At 38.4% G+C, this 16,598-nt stretch overlaps 2 protein-coding genes across 4 annotated transcripts in view; both read right to left on the reverse strand.

Annotated features, from left to right (window-relative positions):
- Positions 1 to 233: 233 nt before the first annotated feature.
- LOC126869329 (uncharacterized) lies at positions 234 to 2,624 on the reverse strand. The gene is made up of 2 exons (XM_050625725.1): positions 2,518 to 2,624; positions 234 to 2,436 (listed from the first exon to the last, which is right to left on the reverse strand). The coding sequence occupies exon 2, from the start codon at positions 1,708 to 1,710 to the stop codon at positions 613 to 615; it is 1,098 nt and encodes a 365-aa protein (XP_050481682.1). The 5' UTR covers positions 1,711 to 2,436; positions 2,518 to 2,624; the 3' UTR covers positions 234 to 612.
- Positions 2,625 to 5,047: 2,423 nt separating this feature from the next.
- LOC126869330 (uncharacterized) overlaps positions 5,048 to 16,598 on the reverse strand; it is an 83,860-nt gene continuing 72,309 nt past the window's right edge. For all 3 annotated transcript variants that reach the window (XM_050625727.1, XM_050625726.1, XM_050625728.1), the window contains one exon: positions 5,048 to 5,947. In XM_050625727.1, coding sequence (XP_050481684.1) covers positions 5,650 to 5,947 — 298 coding nt within the window. In that variant the 3' untranslated portion in view covers positions 5,048 to 5,649. The remainder of the gene's footprint in view (positions 5,948 to 16,598) is intronic.

Below are 16,598 nucleotides of genomic sequence, written 5' to 3' on the forward strand. Positions count from 1 at the left end.
TTTTGTAGCATTTCGTCCATTTGTCGTTTGATTTCTTCTTTGTGGCATTCAGGCGGCCGGTAAGATTTTGTGTTAATGATTTTATTTTCTTTTAACGTTATTGTGTGTTTAGCAAGGTTAGTGCATGGTAATAAGTCGGTCTCTAGATTGAATACGTCGAGGTAAAACAGCAATATCTTTTCGATTGGTTCACGGAGAGTTTTCTCTATATGCGAAAGTCTGACTAAATCTTTAAACGTGGAGACTTGATCGTACATGTTTGAATTTTCGATAAAATTAGTCATTTTGGCTGGGCACTCACTACCATTGATAAAGCATATCGTTGTCGGTTTTCCTTCCAGGTAGACTGTTTTTGACACTGCTTGTTTTGGAGATACGTCGTTTTCCTGTTGCAATAAAAGTATATTATTGTCAAGTTTTAATTGTTGATTTGAGAGTTCAAATTTGAATTTAGATAGGGCTAGTAAACCGAGTATGCCGTCTTCTATAATTGGAAAGTTGTCTTCTACCACAAAGAATTCTAGAGTTTTGCCAAATAGTTTTATCAAGGCGTGTTCGTTAAAAAGTTCGTTTTAAATTTAGAGTGTCCCATCGAGAATTTTCGTTCTTTTGTTATTTTTCGTCGTAATACGCATCTTCGCTTGAGTATGTTAATTCCTGCTCCGCTGTCAATGAGGAATTTATGTCGTTGTCCGTCGGATCGTAAAAGTACTGTGGGTAGTCTTCCTGTTGTGGCGTTAATTCGTAAGTCTGGTGTGTTGGTTTCTCTATTTCTTCCTTGTGTGTCTCGAGATTGTGGACTGCTGGTGGTCTCGGAAATTGGCTGGGTGTTCGAAAATTTCTACATTGACTGGAGACATGTCCGATCTGATTGCATTTGAAGCATTTTAATTGTGTCCTTTGGGCAAGTGGTATTTGTTCGGTTTGTCGGAAACTTCTTGGCATTGGATTGGGTGTTGGAGTTGGTTTTCTAATGATTGGATTGGGATTATTGGTTGTTAGTCGTTGCTGCTCAGGAAGTCGTAATCGTTCCATTGGTTTTGATCGTCGATTTTGATCTTCCCTGAAGAATCGCTCGATGTTGGTGGCTTTCTTTTCGGCTTCAAGAATATTGTATAGTGGATTGGCGAGTAGTAATTGTCCTATTTCGCTTTTCAGGCCTCGAATAAAATCGATTACGGAGTCTCTTAAAATCCTGTCGTTCATAGCTCGTCTAGTAATTTCGTCACAGTATTCGTTCGTTATACTGTATTGTAGCTTATTGAGTGCTCTGCGGAACCTGATGATATAACTTTGCACACTTTCGTCGTGACGCTGTCTCGTTTCGCGCAGCTGGTCTTGTTGTTCTCTAACGGAATCTTGAGTGGCTACGTTTAGGGCATCGTACAGGTGTCCGTATTCGTTTATCGGTATATTGCGGATGGCCATTGCGACTTTACCCGTGATTTTCCCGATTTTGATCATTTTTAGTAGTAGCGTGGGTTCGCTACACATGGCTCGTAATTCACGTACTTCGCGTATGAATTCTTCTACTCCGATATCGTCTTCGCCGTTTAATTGCGGAATACATGCTATCGCGTCTTTAGCCCGTAAGCTCGGAGAGGCGAATTGCGGTAGACAGGCTTCATAAGAGGGATGGTTGTCTGCTTTTGTTCGAATTGGAACGCATGGTGGGGAAGTTCTATCTCTCGCGGCAACAGATTCGTCCATAGTAATAAGGGAGCCTAGTTCTGTAGTAGCGTCGCACCGTATGGGGTATGCAAACCGCCTGCCCGTAAGAGGAGGACCGCACAGAAAGCAAAGACCACTCCAGGCAACGGCGAGGACGCGGTGAAGAGGAAGGAAACGATACCGCCGTCAACTGACCCCATGAAGGACAGAAGAGAAGACAGAGAAGTCGGACACAACGATTGTGAGAGGAACTGCCCAGAGGAGGCTATGGAGACGGAGCCTTCCCCGACCTGAGCGGAAGAATAGGAGGAGGACAACTGCTCCTGCAGTGCCAATCTTAACCGCTCCCGCCGGGCTCAGAACTTAATGTTCCAGAGCCTGACGGAGCGGCGGATTGCTCTGGCGGCAGTTGCCGAGCCGTACAGCATTCCCGACGCATCACGAGGCGCTGGGTATCTGATCGGTTCGGTCGCCGTGTTCTGGACCGGGATCGCGGGGAGCCCCTCCTGCTCGGTGATCGAGCGGGGACGGTGCTTTGTGGCCGTGAAATGGAGCGACCTGGCAGTGGTGGCCGTCTACGTGTCGCCTAATATCAGCCGCACAGAATACGCCTCCTTCCTGGACGGGCTCGCGGCTTGCGCGTTGCGTTTGGGCGCCTGCCCGTCACTGGTCCTCGGGGACTTCAACGCCCATTCAACGGCGTGGGGCTCCCGCAGGACCAACGGAAGGGGGCGCGATGTACAGGACTGGGCGGCCGCACTCGACCTGCGGCTTATGAATCGGGGGTCGTCCAGCACGTGCGTGGCGTGGCGGGGAGAGTCCATAGTGGACCTTACATGGGCAAACCCTGCCGCATCCCGCCGTGTTTCCGGTTGGGAGGGTTCCCCGGAGGAGACCCTCTCGGACCACCTCTTGATGGAGGTGGCGGTTGGCGGCGCGATGGGCGGTCGTTCGTTGGGAGGACCTGATGACCAACCGTCGCAGTCTCCTAGCGATCAGGAGGCTGCACAGGACGGTGACCATCAGGGTAGTGAGAGCCTTCCGCACCATTTCGGCGGCGGCAGCGACGGTGCTCGCCGGGATTCTCCCGTTCGAATTGCAGGCCCTGAGGTGTCGCGAGATTTACCTCCACACTCGGGGTGTGTCGGGCGGGGTGGGCTCGGCGGGCGCCGACGTCAGGGTTCGGGCTTGGCGAGCTTTGCTCTACAGATGGCGCGCCAGCCTCGACACGAGAGCGGGTGCACCGGGGATAAGGGTCCTCGGAGCCGTCCTTCCAAACTGGGACGTTTGGTTGGACGGCGGCGGACCTCCCCTAACCTCCAGGGTGACGCAGGTGCTCACCGGACACAGCTGCTTCGGTGAGTATCTGCACCGAATCGGGAAGGAGGCGACCGCGCGCTGCCACCACTGCGATGCGAGCGTGGATTCGGCGCAGCACACGCTGGAATACTGCCCGGCGTGGGCGCGGCCGCGCCACGACCTCATCGCGGAAATCAGATGAGACCTCTCGTCGCTAACGATTCTCGAGGCATTGTTGGTAAGCGAGAGAAGGAGGAGGGCCGTGACCTCCTTCTGTGAGCAAGTTATTCTTCGAAAAGAGGCCGCGTAGAGGGCGAGGGTGCGGTACTCTCACCCTGAAGGGATGGACCGGCGATGGCGTGGCAGAGGCCATGGACACGCTTCAGTGAGGCGCGCTAGGTCCGCCGCGCCCCCTGGTGGGGTGCAAACTTAGGCGCTGGCAGCTCAGCGCTCCGGGGCCGCAAAGCAGCCCGGTAGGAGAACCGGGCTGCCTGGCACGGTGGCTCCGGCGACGAGGCGCGGTGTGACAATGGACACGCCGCTCCATCAAGCGGTGGTATTAGACGCCCGGGGGGGGGGGGGTGTATCGCTCACACCGGTTCCCGGGCCCCTTTCGATCGCAGTCGGGACGGTCATCGTGGAGGTTTTAGTCGGTTGGAGTCCGGCACTACCACGCCGCTTTTCCCCAGAAGCGACCTGGTGTCCGTGCGGATTTCCTCTACGTTAATAAAAAAAAAAAAGTGTATTTGTAGCCTTATTTATGTAGTATATTCCATCTTTGTTTTGTTATTTTGATTGGCGGTATTCGTTGTTGCATTTTTGGGCTTTTACCATTTTGCAATGTTCGTTGACGTTTTGACCACTTAAATTCACTACTTGTCGCACTTTCACTGAAGCACAGTTTCTCACGTCTGTTTAGCTTGGCTGCTCGTGCATTCGTGTAAGTAGATTTGTTAATGTGCAGGGATATTTTGGCCGATTTATAATCATCAATGACTAAAAAACAAAGCCGGAAACGAACTCCTTTTATTCATGATCTTCGTTTTATTTCGACGTCAAGAATCACTCCTTAAATTGTGGAAAATCTGTAGTCCAGCACTCTGTATAGAATATCTGTATTGTATAGGAAAAGACGAAATTATTGGTTTATTTCTTCTTTAACATTGACATTAATAAAGGACTTTTAAATAATTATTGTCTTCTGTAGTAGAATATAGTATAATGTAAAACTATTATGTAGCTATATTTCTTATATTTAATTGCGTACTACTAACCAATTAAATTATTAGTCCTTTAATGTGTAAATAGATTATTTTAAAATATGTAATCTTTCTCTAATATCTTTTTTTCAATTTTAAATTTTTATTTTTCGAAAGTCTGATATGATAGAGTATAATAACCATATTGACATTTATCAACCTCAAATTTATAAAAAGATATTTGAAATTTTTTTGAGAGTAAAAAAGATATTTATTTGATTTGATGACTACTTGATCTTTATTTATAAAGTTACATAAAATAAAAATAAAGTATAATCAGAAACGGGATTTCGGTGTGAGAGCGCATTCAAAATGCCATTTTTAACAATATGTAATTTGTCAACACCACACGAAGGAATTTATTTTGATAAATGGAAGTTTGTATATCGCAAACAAAAGGAATTTTTAACTATCGATTATAACCGTGAAGCTTCGCAAAATTATATGTATAGTAACTGAAAAAGTGATGTCAGTCATATGTTTGTCAATGAGAAATCTATAGAATCACAAAAACAACAGTCTTATATGTATGGCTGCTTAACAGACAACAAATACTTAATTTCTTATAGTTCTTTAATGAAACATCCTTGCATATGGAACGTTTTTTATTTATTTGACTTCCTGAACACCGCAACATCAATTTGGCACTACATAATGTTCTGGGATACCCGTAAGTGCGTACAAGTGACGTCACACGCTGAATTCTTTGAAATTTAAATGGTGCACTTCCAAACATAGATTGTAAAATTATACTCAGTATATTAATGTATTATAAAAATAATGCCTTAAATCGTAAAAGAGTAAATAATTGTTCAATGTTATTTGTTGTGAGAAATTTGAATTTTAATATACTTTGATACAAACTTTTATAACATGTATCGTAATTAAATGTTAATGTTAAGCGTAGTGGAAAGGTTAATTATAATCGCCCAAGATTATTATATCAGAAGTCCCATTGAAATCACCGACAACAACTCACCGACACCAGACTTTACCGAAAATGTTATTTCGCTGTGCTAATACTGCCAATCAGTTAAAGTTGTTGTCATTCAGAATTGTTATAGGTCAAATGTATGTCTGGTGTCGGTGGCAAAAGTGTCAGATTTACATAGAACCCTGTATCAGAGGTTAAAAGATCTACATAATCGATTAGATATTTCTCCATCATTAACTACTTAGCGAAATCTGTGTGTGTCTTAGTTTAGTAAACCATCGACTACACTTATGGGCGGCATCTCTGAATTCTGGATATATTTTCCACCATAACACGTTTTTATCTCCTTCTACACGGCAATGTGTATTCTCTGTTTTTTTATTTAAAATAAAACATTTTCTGGCCCTTGCACTTTTTTAGGGTAGTTTTAATTCTTAACGATCTTAACCGGTTAAATCTTTCGGCCTCTAGCACTGTTAACACAATTTATTCTGTACTGTCAACAATAGCAGTATCGTCAAGAGTATGTAGCCAATTAAAGATCATCATATTTCTTTCATATTTGGATAATTGATTTCCACGTTCTCTTTCAACGTCTTTAATGGTCAAAGCATGGTTTCGTTCCTTTTGTCCCAATAGTGCAGGTCCAGTAGTACCTGTTGTTCCAGGGACCAGCAGTGTAGTTCCAGAGGCTGTTTGTGCTGCACTCGCTACAACTTCCAACTGATCTAAATTGAATTCGCTTTGTGAAAGTCGCTCCAAAGCACGATATGTTGTTAACAATCTACAAATTATGAAAATTAGGTATTAATATTCAATTGTTACACACATTTCATATATTTCTTTTTTATTGTCATAATTGCTGAAGGAAATATGTAAAAATAAGTATTGTTAATTTTCATACTTTTACTGCATTATTAATCGTTTTAAAACCCAATATTACGCTTGTCAAAAAATGATCATATCAATATTAATACTAGAATCTTTAATACTATTCTTGCTTTGTAATATTATTCTTGATTTGTTATATAGGGTGTAAGAAATGTTTGTCACAGTTTATGTTAAGGAATTAGAACAATACATGGTATCAAAAACGACATCTATTGGAGCGAAATCAAAACATTTCTTTGTTCTAAATCTTTTGTCTCCTAGCTAAACAGTCGTTAATCGCATTCTGTTCTGCATTTATATATAAAGAGTTTTGTCATAAAAATAAAGAATAAAGCGTGGTTAATACAAACCCTACTTCATTTCCATCGCTTTATCTAGTTTTCTAAGAACTGCTTATAATGATGATTTAACATTCTTAGATTAATAGAGATCTATTAAAAAAGTAAACTGCAGAATTGATTTTGACCTTTAAACTCAAGGTTAAAATGTTTTTTATTGCATTTCATTCTGTTTTTCTCGCATTTCATTTCTGGAATTGTGTTGCAACTCGTCCGTTTATCTCGAAAAACGACAAAGTTTTATAACTTTTTGCACTAACTTTATTTACAATATACTTATACAGTGGGACATTGATGAACTAATGAATTTCTGAAGCAATCGAAGCAATGCTGTTAAGTATATACCGTATTGTCTCATTATGGATAAGGTCGTGATTATAAACAGAGCGGCGATAAGCCGAGCTTGATAATGCGAGCGGCAAGAGTAGCGAGACAAATGAAAAGACAGCGGCAGAAAATAAATTAAACTCATAAATTTATATAAGATAATCTATATAGTAACTACGTAACAGAGCAAAGGCCGATATTTGCCATTGTGTATTCCATTATATTTATTCTTTTAGTAGGCATCTAAGCGGTAAATAGATAGTAACGATAAATATTTTGGATTTTGGTATCGAATCTTTAATCAGGTGTAAGCCGATTTTATGGCAAGATAATCATAAGTATTGTAGAAATATACATTTTTTTGCGCGCACGAGGAGGGGAAAATGCTGTTACGCATGTCCAGAGTGGACTATGTGGGACTATGGGAAGAAATAGGGAGCAGCGGCATAATTTTCCCCCTTTTCTGGATGTTTATGCAGAGCTCAATGTTGCCGCCACAAATGTCAATTTTGCCGTTTATCGCTCGCTGCTCTCTGTATAATCACGATCTAACTAATCCCCACTATTTATTTTATTTTAACTTAATGGCAAATACAAAAGACGAAGAACATGTGATAATAAAGAATCATAAATTTTAGTGGTAATATAAAGGCAATGTAAATGCAAAGGAAAGTGAAGCCCTACAATGAATAGATTTAGATGAGTCATTAAGATTAATTTCTTTTTATTTGGCGTAGGTGAATGTAACATTGGTGATTGGAGCAAAACAAAACAAAAATATTAACGTTCTATTGAAGTAATAAATTACAAACTATGCCCGAATAGAAGAATTAAAAAAAGCTATTAATGAAGACGTTTATTTATAAAAAGACATTTTGTTTCTGGATTTCATATGAGGGAGATATGACTATCAGTGTACGGGATGTGGAGTGGCCGTTAGTTACGTCCCGTGACTCTCTACATAAACCAGATGTCTAATCATCCTTATTGCGGACCTATAAAAAATTTTAGCAATATTATAGTTAAGGTTCTTAAGACCGCACAAGTATCTTTTGAGTTGAAGCATTCCTTAGAGTTATTGTCCATTACGAGAAAACACAGGAAACGGATTTTTCCTATGCAATACCATCCACGAGCGTCTTTTGATTGGGGACGGCTAGCCCCATCCTTACCCATCAGTCTTTTTCTTATCTAATTAGCAGCAATAACCGTTGCCCACACTGTCCTAACTAAAATTGCCAATAACCAACCCACTGGTTCCATACATTAGACACAACTATCACAGAACGACAGTAGTTTTTCAATCTTCAATCGTTCAATATTGTAACTGACTAGTGGTTCTTTCCATGTATACTAAGGGGTGCAAATAAATTAATTAAACATAATACTACACCGCATCTTCAATTTATCTCCACCTTGAGCGTTAATCTCATTCACGGATCGCGATCACTTCTACCTGGGCACGACGTGAGAAACTCTGCTTCAGTGAAAGTGTGCAAAGCAGTGAATTTAGGTGAACGAAAAGGCAACAAACACTGACAAATGGTAAAGTTACAAAATGCAACAGCAAATACTACCAATCAAAATAACGAACAAAGGTGAAATATATTACATAAATAAAGCTACAAAAGAAATGGAAACGATTCCAACCAAGAAGAAAACAGCTACGATGACGAACTATCATATTAAGGTGAACACTGGGAGACACCAAAAGCGCATAAAAAGCGTACAATAATACCAGGCCCAAGCGCCACGAGAACTTCACATACAGAAAAGCAACAATGGCTACAAGATATCTCACTCCGAAATTCATTCGATTTAGTAATAGAAGAAATAGATACAGACCCAAAAGAAAAGGTTACAACTCATATCGTTAAACCATCACAGATCTACATAGATGCCCAAATAATAGATCCCCTAATCGATTTATTGAACAATACTGCTGGAAAAGAAAACTACGGTATAAAGCAATTAAAACTAGAACAAGTAAAAATACAAACAAAAACTCCAGAAATCTTTAGAAAAGTGACGCAAGCATTAAAGGAGAAAAACGTTGGGTATCATACATACCAGTTGAAAACAGAAAAAAGCTACAAAATAGTAATTAGAGGTCTACACCAAAGGACAAACACAAAAAATATATGTGAGGAATAAGTAAAACTGGGACACTCAACAAGAACAATAAATAATATAAACAGGTATGATACGAAATAGCCATTGCCGCTGTTTCTAATAGAATTTAAACCCAAAGCTAACAGCAATGAAATCTTTGACATTAAAAAAATCCTAAACACAATAGTAACAATTGAGCCATCTCGTTATAAGAAGGGCATACCGCAATGCATATGGTGTCAACAATACACACAAGACACAAAAGCTATTGCAACAGAAACCCGGCGTGTGTCAAATGTGCAGAAAAGCACCTAAGAGCAAAGTGCCTATACACAGGAAAGATAAACGAAGTAAAATGCTATAACTGTAATGGAAACCACCCAGCAAGCTATAAAGAATGCGAAGTCAGAAAATAACTACAACGAAAACTGTTTCCATCGCTTCGAAGCAGAACATACAGCAACCATCCCTCACAACAAGAAATTGCAGAACCAGAGCCAACACCAAATGTACAGAACGTACCGAACACTAGCCATAGAAACATCAGCACCTTTGGCAGCCGAAGTTATGCACAAATAACTAATCAAACCACCCTTAAACAATCAAAACCAAAACAACAACAATAACGACGCTACAGAAATCAAGGAACTCCTCAAGCAATCCATCAAAAACACTGAAATGATAACAAAAATGATAAGTGAGCAAAATGCAATACTCAGGCAACAAACACAACAAATTACAGTCATGCTACAACTACTTACAAACATGTTAAGTAAAAAATAGAAATGGACACGCTGAAAATAGCAGCTTGGAACTGCAATACCCTTCAACAAGAGGCCTTCGAAACTAAAACATTTCTGTACAACAATAATATTGACATATTACTTGTTTCAGAAACACATTTCACTTCAATAAGCTATATGAAAATACCATATTACACAATCTATGATACCAACACCCCTCAGGAAAAGCACACGGAGGGGCCGCAGTGATAATAAGAAACGATATCAAACACCACTTACATAATCAAATTAGTCAGGAACACGTTCAAGCATCCACCATTACAATACAAACTAATGGCAATTACTTCTAGATATCAGCAATATATGCACCACCGCGACACAAAATGACATTACAAAAATGGGAACAGTATTTTCAATTCTTAGGTGACAAATACATCACAGCAGGAGATTTCAATGCAAAGCACACGCTATGGGGCTCAAGAATTAACACACCTCGAGGTGCAATATTAGAACAAAATATTGGAGCTAGTATTCTCAACATACTATCCACAGGAAGACCAACATACTGGCCGACAGATCTAAACAAAAATCCTGACTTGCTTGATTTTGCAGTTATAAAAGGACTAAACGCAAACGAATTAAAAATAACACCCGTCTTGAGCTTAGCTCTGATCATACACCGATAATAATAGAATATACAAGCAGACCAATACTTTATATCAAATTAGAGTCGCTTTGCGATAAAAACACCAAATGGCAAACATTTAAAGAACTAATCGTAAACAAAATCAACTGCAATATTCCACTAGAAACACCCGAACACAGGCAATAACAACATTGACAGAAATTATACAAGAAGCAGCATGGGCAACTACTAATTATGAACCAAACAACAGGCAAACAAAAATAATTCCAACAGACATCCTTCACAAAATCAGAGAAAAAAGGAAAGCGAAAGCAAAATGAGCACGGGGAAAGCAGAACACGTGAAAACAAAAAGTACCTAAACAAACTCGTAAAGGAAATAAAAAGTAAAATAAAAAATCATAATAATAACGAATTCTCAAAATTCATAGAGACACTCTGCGTACGAGAATGTCAACTACTCTCTATGGAAAGCCACGAACAGAATAAAGAAGTCAATAAAACTAATCTTAGCAATCAGAAAAGCAGACAACTCATGGGCCAAAAGCAACGAAGAGCAAGCTGCAAAACTTTGCAACTACCTTTGTAATACATTTATTCCATATGATATTCACAGCAGTAAAACCAAATGTCATTCAGACGAAAATGCGCAAAATACTAGTACTCCAACTGACAAGCACTACACCATACCTAATACAACAGCACAAGAAATTAGAATTCCCCCAAAATTAGAAAAAAACCTTCTCCAGAAGCAATACGTTTAATCACAATAATATTCAATGCAATTTTAAGAATCTGATACTTTCCTAATCTATGGAAGCTAACACAGATCATAATGTTACCTAAGCCAGGCAAAGACTCACACCAAACTGTACCTTACAGACCAATATCACTACTTTTTATGTTTTCCAAAATACTAAAGAAAGTATTATGCGATCGCCTAAAACCAACAACAGAGGAAGAAAAATTAATACCAGATCACCAATTTAGATTCAGAAATAAACACTCCACGATAAAGCAAATGCATAGGCTCGTCCACGAAATTTTACTAGCAATAGAAAAGAAACAATACTGTACAACCCTCTTCATGGACATCGAGAAAGCATTTGACAAAGTGAACCATGAAAGCCTCTGACAAACAATCAAACAACATTTCCCGAAGCAAATCGACCACTTACTTAAATCATACCTAAGCAACAGAGCCTTTGTAGTAAAAATAAAGAATGTATATTCTGAAGTAAAAGACATGAAGACGGGTACTGCAAGGAAGCGTCTTAGGACCAATATTTTCTTTTATTATTATTTAATTTGTACTTTACAATTTGTCCAGGTGGACATTTGGTAAATTTTTCTAACTTAATAAGACCAATATTATACGCACTATACACAGTCGACGTACCAACAACTACCAACAGCAAAATACTGACATTCGCGGACGACACGTCTGTACTAGTCAGGCACACTAATCTAGAAACAGCAGTCACATTACTACAAGAGCGTATCATAAAAATAGGAAAATGGCTACAAGGTAAACAAATAAAAGCAAACCTCAGTAAATGCAACCATATTACATTTACACTACGAAAATGGAAACCATCAAATATCCAATCAGACACATGTACTGGTTAACTAGTTGAAATTCTAAACTCAGCGTAGAAAATAAACCAAAAATTTACAAGGCGATCATAATGTCAGTTTAGACGTGCGGGATACCACTATGGGGGACAGCAGCAATGAGCCACATAAATAAACTAGAGTCGCTACAATCGAAGATACTGAGAACAATAGTCAACGCCCTATGGTATGTCAGAAACGAGGATATACGCAAAGACTTAAAAATACCAACGGTCAAAGAAGAAATCAGCATGTACGCAGAAAAATACAAGGAAAGAACGGCAACACATTCAAACCAACTGCTGAACCAGTTGCTGAAGCGAGCAAAACTGTCATAGAAAGAAGACTAAAAAGAAATCACCCCACTGACCTCACCAAAGAAATAAAATTATCAAACTTGAAAATGGTATCCTGCTGGGGGTAGCCATCTACATGTTATTTAGCAATTAAGCTAAAAAAATTTACCGAATGTCCAGCTAGACAAATTGTAAAGTACAAGTTAAATAATAAAAAAGAAAAACGGTTCGCGATATCAACCGATCGGTTGCAATCTGACTGATCGCCAATTAGTTGAGAACTCGCATCAGTCAGTGCTCTGATTTTACAGGTAAAAGTTTTACATTTTTACAAAAACAATGATTAATAATGATGGAAAATTTACTGCGAGTAAAATATAACTGAACAATTTTAAACATCGATATGGAATTTACCAAAGTACTCATTCAAATAGAAAAGCTATCTGCCGGCCATGCAGCAGTTAGACGATATAAAGAGATAAGTCTGTACCAATTGTTACCAATTGTCCAAAACTTTGCTATCAAAACTAAAGAAGAAAACTTCAGTTTATGAAAAAGGAGAAAAGAATGCAATACTTTCGCGTATACTACGACTTAGGAGATTATAAGCTCTACCTTCTTGTAATTGGTTATTCAATAAATCCAAAAGCATTTACACATGTTAGTGGCAATATTCTACCATGTAGATATATACTACTTATAGTAAAACGGCTTAGATAATCATTTTCATATCTCGGAATCAATTTCATATCAACTTTGTAGTATTCACAACAAAATTTTTAAAGAACAAAAATATTCGTTTGAGGACTGTGTTATTAATAGGTCCATGTAATGTAATGGATCATCCCTCCTAGCAAATAATAAGTTCCGTTCAAACAAAATTGAGGTAATATTTTTATCTTTATCATGTGACACCGATTTTGCTCGTCAAATTGTTCTAAAGGTATTGAAGAGGAATTATAAATGATTCTTGTTACTATATGTTCTATCACAGTAAAATGTAAGTTGATGTCAGTTAACATTACAGGAGCCGACATATGATCGCTAATATTTTCAATACATTCAAATACATATTGGCAATAGTATTAATCCTACGCATTCGATATTGTAGGATTAAGATTTATGACAATTTTAATATTTTAACATCCACGCATCAATATTGCTAAGCAAAGATATTAATAATAATATTGATTGCGTGCGATCAAAGTTCAATATTATTAATCAATATTCATAGCGCAAACTTGAAGCAGGGATTTCAAGCAGAATTGAGCAGTAACTGATTGTCATATAACCACTTCCGTAATCGATTATTAAATGTAATCATAGTAACTGTAATAATTACTCAATTAATTATTGATTAACTATGTAGGAAAGGGGGCCTCAACTTCAATAACCTTGATCTCGATATATGTTATTGTGGAGAATGTCTTGAGTCCACATTCACTTTGCCGAACCGTCGAACGATCGTGTTCAAAAGTTATGACAAAAAGAAAGTAGTATTTATTACATTAAATTTACTTCGAAATAAGAGATTAAAAATAAACTTGCATATACATTTGTGTAGGTTTGCGATTCTAACAATTTTACGGTATGTTTAGGTTAGTTTAGTAGGTTAGATCCTATGAGTTCAGTGTTCCCGGGGCTTCTGCGTCGCACCTGAAGACGACTACCATGAGAGATTTAATGGGAAAGAATTCTACGCTATTCTGCATCCTCTTTCCAGGGGCTATGAAGGCTATCTTTCGAAGATTTCCTTCGCGGTAAAAGAGAGGAAAATTTCATGGGATGGATAGGGGGGACAGAATCCCTAAATTCATCTAAAAATCCAACCTAAACACTCTTTTCCGCATAATTACCAATCATTCTTCAAATAAATCAGTGATCATGAATAACTTTTGTAGTTTTTAATCATAAGTCAATAATTGTTAAGCAATTCAGTGATTAATTTATGCATAGTTTATAAACTTAATTGTTCGATTCAATAGAAGTGATTGATATTCTTGATATCCATTCTAGCATATAATCATAATGTATAATCTTGTAAACTGCTTGTCAGTCAAGTTCACAACCCAGCAGTACAGTAACACTACAAAGGATATCTACGCTGTGATTTTAATATCTTATAGTAATATATACAATTCTTTCCTGCAGAATGGCGGTATCTACCATTGAGTTTATATAACTTTCATATCATGAGATCAAACTTCCAACTGTAGGTGATACAAAATTTTTTGAATATTTGCCAGAGGAAAGTGCTATAAATTCTGATAAAATCGTATTGTGTATAAAGTACAAATTGCAATGAGCGGTTATGGAAGATAATTCAATTTTATCACGCATGTGAAGCGAAAATACGGGGAAAATCAGTGTAGGAGTACAAGACACATAAAGCTCGTGTAAAATGTGGACGGCCAGAAGTAAGTATTTGAAGAAAATGTATAAAGAAGCTTTGGAATATTTTAACGCAAGACCAATTTGATAGAGATAGTATTAAATACTTAGTAATTATGTATAAAAAAATTTTTCCTACAGATATAACCGCCACACGAGATATTAGCAAGAAACTATTACTACTACTATATTGTATATTGCTTATACGTGTACGCTCATGGTACATATGTATCATCATAGAATAACCGCTTATCTATTGTTTCTATGTCACATCACAGTGACAGATAATCTCCGGCAGATAATCTCTATAACGGCCGAACTTTTCAATATTTATTTCTTTTTTTTTTACTAACTCGGGACTAATTTCAAAATATAAAAAGTCATCTGAACGCAAAAATCTCGCAAGTGTCGTCAGCCGCTTGTCGGCAACCACTATTTAAAATTACACAAACTCAAACCTTACAATCCCAGAAAAATGAAAACACTGATCGATTTGATCATCGTGGGAAGGCTGACTATTACCCGATACGTAATATAATTTTGTATATTAGGGTAGCTGAATTGAAAAAATTAATCTATATCTAATGGGGATAATCAATATTTTCATTTTACTGCGATAAGATTTGCGTTTGTGTAATAATTGCGAAAGGCAGCCGTTAAACTATGTGAGGTTTGTGTGTTAAAAAAGAGATCTTTTTTTGTATAATTTTTAAACTATTTCATATTAGACAACCTTGCATTTATAACTTCCGCCATTGTGCTTTATAACATATTTCTACTCTATCCTTTTAAGGTACTTTTTCGACCTGTTTACCTATTATGCACATGTGTTTATAGAAACAGTAGATAAACGGTTACATCATGCAGATGTATACGTTGCCATGGATGTGCATGTATAGGCAAAAGTCAATAGTCAGTAGTAGTAAGAGTTTTTTGCCAAAATTTCGGAAACTAAAACCGAACGGCGGTTATACACATAGGAAAAAGTTGTTCAGAATGATAAATTTTACAACATATTTAAATTTCATCAAAATCGTGAATGTAGCCCTTTTTATGCACAATGTGGCGGATTAACAGGACGCCGACAGGTAGAGGCATCAACGCGGCGCAACACCTCCCGGGCGATCCGCGGGTACCAACCGCCAACACCGGAGGGCTACAACGACAACGAGTCTATCTCGCTAGCGGACGAATATACGGGCGAACGATACAAATACCGCACCTAGCGAGACTCCCTCTACATCTAAGGCAGGGACTACCGGGCATAAAATAGGGATCAAAACCATACTCTACGAAGAAAACATACATGGACAGACCGCAGACACCAGATGGAGATACAACATGGCCCTCCTCCGGAAAGACACCAAAGACAAACACAGAAAAAACACAAAAAAATATTGGTGGATACAGAATCCATAATAAAATAAGAGAGAACATTAAACCGACAGAACTCAATTCTGACACCGTATAACACAGGTGTAAACTGTAAATACTGTAAATAATTGTAAATAAACCTATTTGACATCCCCCTCCTCCGCCCCCTCCCTCTCATCCCACCCCTTCCCAAAGTTACACAGCACCCAAAAAGCAGACCACCGAAGCGTCCTGTTTTGCGACCAAGTTTTCAGGACAGAAAAAAATAAAAAAAAATTCATAAAAAAGCTCCGCTCCCCAACGACTTAAAACCCAAAAATTGTATTATACAACGAAAAATGTAAACCGCCGACACATAATACAGCATGGCTACGTCGTACCGCCGCGTATCGGTACCTTTGCCTAACATATCATTACAAAAATCCACCGTTTATTGTGAATATGTATCTAAAACTGTATCTTGGGCTAAATAAACAAATAAAAAAAAAAGGGACTACCGGGCATAGCCTTACTGACGAGTCCACCGGTAGTCCCAGGACGAAACGCCAAACTCTCTTTTCATCTGGCAGCGACAACCTCCGCCAAAACAATTATCAAATATTTCTTAGTCTTAATGGTACCACCAAAGCGCGTAGATTTTTTTCTTACTTATATTCAACGATTTAAATATATCGGCATGTAGATTGCATGTTATAAGTCTTCGT

This window comes from Bombus huntii, chromosome 9 (genome assembly GCF_024542735.1).
Source record: "Bombus huntii isolate Logan2020A chromosome 9, iyBomHunt1.1, whole genome shotgun sequence".
NCBI lineage: Eukaryota > Metazoa > Arthropoda > Insecta > Hymenoptera > Apidae > Bombus > Bombus huntii.

What these genes read in the sequence shown, in the direction of transcription:
- LOC126869329 (XM_050625725.1), bottom strand. Translation starts at nt 1,710, where the DNA reads ATGGACGAATCTGTTGCCGCGAGAGATAGAACTTCCCCACCATGCGTT.